Source organism: Heloderma suspectum, chromosome 1, assembly GCF_057233095.1.
Source record: "Heloderma suspectum isolate Gila_16-S chromosome 1, 16-S_ref, whole genome shotgun sequence".
NCBI lineage: Eukaryota > Metazoa > Chordata > Lepidosauria > Squamata > Helodermatidae > Heloderma > Heloderma suspectum.
In genome coordinates, this window is record NC_139458.1 from 193,891,480 (window position 1) to 193,901,127 (window position 9,648).

Sequence of the window (9,648 nt, forward strand, 5' to 3'; positions counted from 1 at the left end):
TGCACTTCTTCTGTGCATGCATGGCATTAATGGAATCCAAACAGTTTTTGCATATCATGTCAAGCATGAAGACTCGGTGCTTTAATGTTAAGGCCATAATGAACCTTACACATATAACACATTTGCAAGAAACAGTAGAGTTATTCAATTCATCTCAACTTGAGCAGCGTCAAACATGCTGATTTAAGCATGCATCCCTGTATATGCAAACTAGCTGTGCACCTGCTTTTGACACACTTATCCACAACAGAGTTACTCTGATTCATGATGGCTGGTCCTTGCCAATGCTCCATTAGATGAGGAGAAACCAGATGGATCTCATAAGAGATTTGGGTAAGACTGAGGTGGTGACCTGTCCACCATCTGGAAGCCTAGTAGTGATAGTGGCTTAACTGTCATTAGCAAGGGGCATCTATAGTTTTATCTAGTTGTTCCTCTTTTTCTCGATTTGTTACTCCTTTGTTCTGCTTTTGGCCGGGCTGCTTTTGCTACCCCTTCACTAGTGTCCTGCTAAGAGAATGAGCTGGGAAGATCCTGATTCGAATCTCCCTTTAGTCACAAACTCACATGAGGATCCTATGGCCCTGCTATGCTGCCCACACCCACACCAGGTTAGTTCACTGGCATCCCATAGCAGTGGCCCTATGCTTCCTCACAAGCAAAGCCAAAAGTACAAGAATACCTTCAGACAACCAGCGCTGATGTAGCAACACCAACAGCCATGCCCAGAGCATCCCTGGCGACTATGTCATTGGCCACCAACCATGAGGATGCTAATCAGTGAAGACTCTGCATTATCCATGCACAAATCAACCTGCAGAAATGGCAGTAATGCCGTGGTCATGCTCGGATGTGAACAGCATCAATGAGCAGCCGGCACCTGGGGCAGAACAGGCAGGGAGTGTGGTGGAACAAACTGGATGGGATCGAGGTCAAGGCAGAAGACCTGAAGTCAGGACTGAGCAGAATCACCAAGCAGGGGCTTAGGACAAGCCAGCACCACAGACACCAAGCCCAATGCCATATCATATGTAGGTGGCCCACCGATGCCTCTAGTGTAGCTCATGAATGCCCTCCTGCCACTGCCACCCCAAATAACACTCTTGCCAGGAACACAATTGCAATAGGGAAGGCCACATGTTGGGATGATTCTCCTGGTGCACTATTGCCCCAAACTGAATACTCTTCCTCTCAGTGCATCAAAAAGCTGTTGGGCAGGCTGGCTCTGTGGCGCTACTTAAATCATTCTCCCCATGCACCATCTCCCCTATTTAAATGGTGCGCCTCCCACTAATTGCCATTGGGAAAAGCTGTGGAGTGCGCAGATGCGCACCCCTCAACTGCTCCCAGCAGCAATCCTCTGGGCAGTGGGGAAAGGAGAGGCAAGCTGGGATCTCAGCAGCCAGGGCTGGGTGCTGAGACAGGTATGGAGGAAGAGTGCATGTGAGTGAGTGAGTGAGTGAGTGAGTGAGTGAGTGAGTGAGGCTGTGCGTGTTTATATATGACAGTGAGTCAGGGGAAGGTTCTATATGTGTGGAAAGAAGTGGGGGTGACCGGGATATTGTCCCTGGGCATACCCATCACCACCTTTGCCCATTGCAGGGGCAAAAAGGTGGCCAACCCCAAGATACCCAAACACACGCATAGTGGAAGAACAAGCCAGGGTTCAAGATCAGGTAAGGAGAGCCTGTCTGCTAGCCAGGATAACAGAGCAGGACTGTGGTTGTCCCAACAAGGTTGCTGTGTTTCTTTGGGACACTTCTAGTACTTCCTGCAAGAAGGTGGCCAATGGGACCTGGTTCAGGGTGGTTATGGTTAGATTTGTTTGGGAAACTGAGAACAGCCAGGGAAGTGGAATCCTTGTGTTTCAGGCCTTTCCTGTGGCTCACCACCAACAGGCTGAAGTGCCAAGATCAAGAGGCCAGTGGTTCTAGACCCTCCTACAGCCTGATAGCCGTGATATCATGGAATCCAGTCCACACCCCTTCCCACACCCTGCATTAGCGCACACTTTTGAGGAAGACCCCACAGTCCCTTGCCCATCCAAAAAGTGTTCCCATAGCCCGACGGTTAGCAGGCTTACATGTAGAATCTGTAGGCAACAGGCTTCCCAGGAGAAAGGTTGGAATCGTGCTGGGATGCCAATAATTCCACAGAGCTAGTACACCCAGAACATTGCACACAATATGTGTGTATAAGCGTCTGTGTGTGTGGGGGGGGAGCCCCACATTTTGCCAGGGAGAGGGAAAGGAGCAGTATTGACAGGGAAGAATGCACAGCAAGGTCACAGCAGCTCACTGGGAAAAGAGGGCCAGAAGAAGAAACAGGGGATGTGGGTTTGGGTCCCACTCCTAGAAGATTGAAATGTGGCCTCCATAACTTAAAGCCTTCCTTTTAATATTTCCTTCTGGCCACACCACCATCGGTCTAATTATGCTGGCATATATACAGCATTGTTCTTCTGGGGCAAGGGGCCATTGTAGCAATCCTAGTATGCCCACTGAACACAACACAGATAACATGGCTCTCTGAGTAGCTTTAGGCAAGGCACTATTCTCTCAGGCTCAGCTCTCCATCTATATGGGGATAATATTACTGTTCTAACTTGGATCAAAGTACATGAATTTCAGCCAGCACTCTCACTAAAGGCAATGAGATTGGGACTTTTGGAAAGCAGTGATTGGAAGCTGCCTTATACGAAATCAGACTCCTGGCCCATCTAGCCTAGTACTGTCCGCTCTTTCCTATCACCTGCTATCTGAGATGTTTTCCCTCCCACTGGACATGCCAGGGAGAGTAGAGGCTGGTGGCTCCAATTTTGGTGGGGCTGCACATCCATTCTGGGTTTCGGTCAGAACCAGCCAGAACTCTAAAGAAGCTATCCAAGGTACTGTGCCTATTTTGGGGATAGAGCAAGCAACTTGGACAGTTCCTTTGGAATTCTGGCAGGTTCTGATTGAAACCCAGATTAGATTCACGGCCCCACCAAAATTGGAGCCACCAGCCTTTACTGGCCAGGGATTGTACCGGCGACCTTCTGCATGGAAAACATGTTGTGCTGCCACTGAGCTACATCCTTGTTGTGATCACTGAAATTATTCTTGAACTTATTGTGATCATTCATTTAGTAGTACATGGCACTTCCACGGATCCGGCTGCTGCCGTTCCTCAGTGTTTAAATCGAGATGGGCTGTGCCGTAGAAACGCAAGGGCTAAACCAAAGGTAGCTTCACAATCACTGGATGTCTTCGTGATATATTCCTTAGCCCATTCCAAGAGAAACCCATATTGTTTGAGGGGGAAAATGTTGCTGACACTGGATGTAGAGCAGCACCTGATTTCAGAACGCCTGGGAGCCCCACATTTTAGTCATAAAAAGGTAAAGGTGTCCCCAACCAGTTGTGTCCGACTCTAGGGTGCGGTGCTCATCTCCATTTCTAAGCCGAAGAGCCAGCGCTGTCCGAAGACGCTTCCGTGGTCATGTGGCCGGCATGACTGAACACCGAGGTGCACGGAACACTGTTACCTTTCCCGCCGAGGCGGTACCTATTTATCTACTTGCAATTTCTTGCTTTCGAACTGCTAGGTTGGCAGGAGCTGGGACTGAAGACGGGAGCTCACTATGACACATTTTAGTCATAGCACTATCCAAAACACCACATACCCCAGGTCAGCGATAGCAGCAAGGGTGTCATTTCAGTTTTTAGTAGGACCAGCAAAGAGATTCTGTTGGAGGTTGGGGACAAGATTCTCAGGAAGGACCAGCAGCCCGCTCTGGTATACACTCAAGATAAAATGAGGGGTGTGTGTATAGTTTTTTGGTACTTCTTTATAGCTCACAATAACCAGAGAGAGAGAGAGGTGTTCTTGAACAATGATCCCATGTGATATGAAAAACAGGGGTGGAGGGAATGTCCTCTCCCCCCCCCAAATAGCACCCCTTTGTTTCAATCAGATTTGAGATGATCCAGTGGGAAGAGGAGAAAAAAAAACATACAGAGAGAAATCCAGTGGAGGCTGGTGGCTCCTATGTTAGTGGGCTGGCGAATCCGCTCCGGGTTCCAGTCAGAACCAGTCAGAACTCTAACGGAGCTATGCAAGGTGTGAAGCCCCCTTTAGAGCTCTGAGTGGTTTTGACTGGAACAGTGGACAGAATCACCGCCCCACTGACAGCAGAGCCACCAACCTCCACTGGAGAGATCTGTGACCACTGGGCAGTGCTGTGTGCAGGAGGCAGTGCCCCTGAACTTCGATTGCCCGTGGCATGAGCACAACGGAGGGGTGACTGTCTCCCCCTACCTAACCTAAGTGGCAGCCCCAGATAGGAATGGAACTGAATATGACTTGCCCCAGGGAGGAAGACCAACCATCACCCCTCCAGTGTACTTACATAGCCTCAGGCCCCCGTTTCCATTTCCACAGCTCGACCATCGCAGATGCAAAATGATGGAGAGAAGCCTCCGAATAACCATCATCAACTCCCCTTCTCTTTACCTTGGACTGAAATGAGAAATGCGTCCGGGCTGGAGCGCCTGGCTTCCGGTTTCAGCCACAGCAGCATCTCGACCACAGGTGGCGTTGGGCCAACGGGCCAGGCCTTGCTGGACCGCGGTTACTGCCGCCCTGCCGCGCGGAGGCGGACGGCTACATGGAACCTCGGCGGGCGTAGGCGAGCACGTGAACGGCGCCTGCTGTGTTGCACGCGATTGGCGGGGAGGCCGAGCTCGCTGTAGCCCACAGATCAGATTGCCCAGAGAACATCTGTTCGCCAGTTTAGCGCGTCTGCCACAGTTTCCACCCACCCCAGGTTCCTGTTGGATAGCGCCTCAAGATGGTCCTGTCGTTTAAATTTCATTTTATTGGACAAATAGTAAAGGTTGCACCTTTTAGGAACTATTACAATAATCCCATAGGAATTCCACTAAGGTGGGGCGGGGTGGGGGGAAGAGGGGGAATCACACTTAAAGAGAAATGCAACATTTGACCACCGGCTCCTCACTATCTCGTTGCAAAGCTGTGTTTCCTAAAATCCCAAATGTGCATTACACCGTCATATACAGGATTACGAACAAAATTACAGTACAGATTGATTTCAGTTGAACCAGCGTTACATTTCAGACAGCACTTATTTCTGGATTGCATTGTACATGCATAACTATATTGTCCTAATTACGAAGTCAAGGGGTTTGAAATTGGTTTGAGACTACTGACTACAATCGGTATATATTATATAATCAAACCATCATAAACCTGATTCGCTTTCGACTCCTGGACAGAAATATGACAAACCACAGATTCATGTGACTATGTATAATAAATCATGCATTTAACATTGCCTGGAAACATCAGTGTTTTCAAGTTATCTCTGTTTTTTCTTCAAAATCACGCGATGCTAAGGGGTGGAGGTGGGGTCCAAAGATCATAAAGAAACAGTGCAAATTGAATTTGATAGTCAAGCAGCTTTTGATTGGGTGTGGGGAGGGGTGTTGGCATTTCCTCATTAGAATATGGGTGTATATTTACACAAGTTTTTGCAAAACATATGTTGGAATGATATACTTTAATAGAAAAAAAGAATATTTTCCTTCTTCTATCCTTTTAAAAAAGACTGTAGAATTCCGATTATTACTACAGAGAAATAAAAAGGTTCATGGGAAATAAGTCGCTGGTTCTGTGCAATTTTTGTGTGTGAAGGATTCAAAAGGAAATTGGATGGGGGTGGAGAGGTGCTAAGGCAACAGAACAACTTTTTCTTCTTCTAAGCACTTTTCTGCTGGTTTAAATTACTTAAATTATTCTGTATAAATTAGATATAATTCTACTTTGTTTCCAATACGTATAAAAATTGATGAAGCTGCATGGTTTAAAATAGTTTATCAAAAGTTATTAAAAATTCTGTACAAAATCACAACAAAATAATTCAGCATGGGAAAGGTAACAAGTAGGAAAAAATGCTGATTGAAAAATAGAGATTTTATATATACTTTTTCTTTTCTTTTTTTGTAACTGGCCCATGACTAGTTTAGAAAAAAAAATTGCATAGATCCTAATTATTGCTCGTGATTTTATTGTCCCGATCAGATCAGTGGGGAGGCGAGCTGAATCTCTGCTACACCCCCAGCGCAGGTTTCGATTCGGGGCGGAGAGGGGGGGAAATTACAGAAGGGGAACAGGACAAGTGTAGCATCCCCATTGGTCCTGAAGGCAGTCACGATAATACATATAGATGACTCTGGCGCCTGGAAGGTTCTTTCTTTCTTTCTTTCTTTCTTTCTTTCCTTCCTTCCTTCCTTCCTTCCTTCCTTCCTTCCTTCCCCCGCCTCTGTTTTTGCCCTCGGCAGCCACGGCGGCCCCCTTTCTCAGCAAGACAGTCGCTGGACGCCCCGTCGATTCGTTTCCACCTGGGCACCGAAGCGACTCCGGAGCGCCGCGGAGGGCTTAATCGTGAAAAATGGCGTTGAGCTGGGCGCTCATGACTCGCTCGTGGTGGGCGTGGCTCTCGTAGGGCAGGAGGGCGTCGAGGGGGATCTCGCAGCGAGAGGCCGCGCAGGAGAAGAGGGATCCGTGGGCCGCCGCCCCGGCCAGGCCTCCGCCGGCGGGATAGTGCCTGGTGAAGGCGTAGCTCTTCTCGAACTCGCTGGGAGGCTCGTGTTTGAACGAGAAGCTCCCGTTGATGCTGAGCGGCGGGCTGAGGGGCCCGTCGAAGGCCGGGCTGGCGCACTCGGCCAGGGCGCTCTCGAAGAAGGGCTCCAGCGCGGCCCCGCACGAGTGCGGCGCCTTGACGTGGAAGACGTGGGCGCTGTCCATGGTGCCGTACGGCGGGCTCGGCAGGCCCGGCGACTGGTAGGCGTACGCGTGGGCCGGGAAGGGAGCGCTGGCCGGCTGCATGTGGGGCGGCAGGTCCGGGCTCTGCTCGGGCAGGAAAGTCCGCGGGCTGAGCTGCAGGCAGCCGGCCACCAGGTTGGTGGTGGGCTGCGACAGGCCCTTGCAGAGGCTCTGCACGAAGGAGACCGGGTCGGGGCTCTCGCCCGAGCGCAGGATCTCCGACAGGGCCCAGATGTAGTTCTTGGCCAGGCGCAGCGTCTCGATCTTGGACAGCTTCTGCGTCTTGGAGTAGCAGGGCACCACCTTGCGCAGGTTGTCCAGCGCCGCGTTGAGGCCGTGCATGCGGTTCCGCTCGCGGGCGTTGGCCTTCATGCGCCGCAGCTTGAAGCGCTCCAGGCGGGCCTTGGTCATCTTCTTCTTCTTGGGCCCGCGCCGCTTGGGCCTTTGATCGTCGTCTTCCTCCTCCTCCTCCTCCTCCTCCTCCTCTTCGTCCAGGTCGTCGTCTTCCGTGCCGTTCCTCAGTGAGTCGACCTCGGCCTCGGCGTGCATCGTTTCCAAGTCCTCCTCTTTCTTGTCTGCCTCGTCCTGGGAACTGAGGCAGTCGTCAGTCCAGCTAGGGGGGCCTTGGGACTGGGGTTCCCCCATCAGCCCGCTCTCGCTGTACGATTTGGTCATCCTGGGATATCCTGGACACAGAAGAGATCACGAGAGGGACACAGTGAACAGAGGGCACCACAGAGATTCCCTCTTTCAGGCTGCAGTCCTAAATACACTGCTAGGGGGTATGCTCCACTGACTACAGCGAGGCCTATTTCCGAGTAAACAACCATGGGATTGCATGATCAGCATTGTTTGGGAAGCACTTTAATTGTCACTGCATTCAAATCAATGAAAAGGTCATCATTGATTGCAATGAATTTCATCCAAGATATCCATCCAGTACCTTCTTTCCACGTTTACAAGCGAGTCTATGGATTGGTTCTATCCCAATCGTTTATTGAACTCACTTACAGATGTTGCCCGATTACTCTCTCTTACTCCTTCCGCCTCCCTCGAGCAAAAAACGTCTAACTTTCTCGGCACTACAGTGCGATCTATCGCCTCAAATAGCATTATGTAACTTGTTCATATTCGTGCCAATGGCTCTAAGGAGATTATATGTAGAAGGAAATTTGAGTGACACCACGGAAAAGAAAAACATGCACTTGAAGAAGAAGAAGAAGAAGAAGAAGAAGCAGGCTGCCAATTCAACAGGGCAAGTTGCCAATAATGATTCCACCAGGGCAACATTTATTCCTTTATTTGGTCTCCTTTTCATGCTCTCTGCCTGTCCACAATAGCTGCCGATTCCGTCCTGTACAATAGCTGTACAGACTCCCCAACTGTTCAGAGTCAAGGAAAACTCTGCCGTCGAGACGGGGGATCAGGTGCAGCAATCGCCTAATAAACCGTCCCTCCTCCCTCCCCCCCTTTTTTGGTTGTCTTAGAGGAACGTCAATGTTCTGGGGAAACGTTTGCTAATGAGGGGGATGGAATGAAACCTGCAGGCTGTTAGGGCAAGCGATGCTAGTTAAGTCTCCTTTCCAGTGCAATCAAAAAACGCAACAGTTGAGCCCCGTAGTTCAGTTAGTGGCTTCTGAGACCTTCTGCTCATCTAGCCCTTCAAAACATCCCTGTGCCGCCTGCTGCCTCTTTCCCCTCTCCAGAATTGATTTTTCCCTGTTTTGTTTTTAGTTTCCAAACTTCATTCAAACGACAGTGAAGCAGGATCAAATGAGTGGCAATTGTTCCTCGCCCCCCACCCCGCCGCCGCATCACCCTCAAAACATAGACACCAAGGGTTGTATCCCATGTTAGTGCTACTTAGAGTAGACCCATTGAAACGAATGGGACTTGAGTTAGACTACCAATGGACACAACCCCGATTCTAGAAAGCAGCCCGCTCCTTCCAGCCGGATGGACAAGATCCGCTGGATTCTTTTTGCTTCCCCAAATCAGTGCCAGCCAGCCACAACAGACAGTTACGCTGGATCTTTTCTATAGCATTTCTCACCCTGCCCCCCGCCCCGCCACAAGACTTAGTTCTATAACAGGAGGGAAAATCTGGAGAGCCGCTAAGGTTGCAAATCAGTGGGGCTTACTTCTGAGTAAATATAATTAGGATCGGGCTGGAAATCCCACCCAATGTACGCCGAAAAGGGTTTCCTAATAAGACAAGAACAAGAAAATAGGAAAAGCAATTCAACGGTCTTTCCATATTGAATTAGAATACAGTCCATCGCATCCTGTAGAAATAAAGTCAGCCATGCGATGGGATGTTGGCTGTTTCTCTCTCTCTCTCTCTCTCTCCCCCCCCCCCCTTTCAATTACGAACATCTTTCGTGGAAGTCACCGATTCTGCCTGGAGAAGAGTCGATGCCTAAGCGCTCCTCTTAGCCAACCCAGGGAATCAAGGCTCAGAATTACCTTTCCTTCTTCAGCGTGTCCTTTGCAGTGATGGTCTCATAACCCTGTTGCTCCTGGAAAGCTTTCCTTGGGTGAGGGTGCGTTATTTATTTTATTTTCCTCTGAGGCTGCGTGGAGGAGGCTCCGGTTATATAGCCAGGCTCTCCTGCCGGGGGAAGGGGAGGGGGCGGGGACTGGAGGCAGCCCCTGGTGAGGGCTGAGTGGCAAGCCCCGCCCCCTCGCCCCCCCCCCCCCGCAGACTTCCCCGGCACGCGCCATATGGTCGCCCACGTCAAGCTCCGAGGGGGTCACGTGAGCTGCCCATTTGTATGCCGCCCGCCTCTCCATCCCATCCCTTTGTGGCCCGAAGAACGTGGC

At 50.2% G+C, this 9,648-nt stretch overlaps 1 protein-coding gene across 1 annotated transcript; it reads right to left on the minus strand.

Annotated features, from left to right (window-relative positions):
- Nucleotides 1-6,002: 6,002 nt before the first annotated feature.
- Nucleotides 6,003-9,394, minus strand: NEUROD1 (neuronal differentiation 1). The gene is made up of 2 exons (XM_084829821.1): nt 9,292-9,394; nt 6,003-7,511 (listed from the first exon to the last, which is right to left on the minus strand). Exon 2 carries the CDS (start codon nt 7,498-7,500, stop codon nt 6,439-6,441), a length of 1,062 nt encoding a protein of 353 aa, XP_084685947.1. The 5' UTR covers nt 7,501-7,511; nt 9,292-9,394; the 3' UTR covers nt 6,003-6,438.
- Between the last annotated feature and the right edge of the window lie 254 nt (nt 9,395-9,648).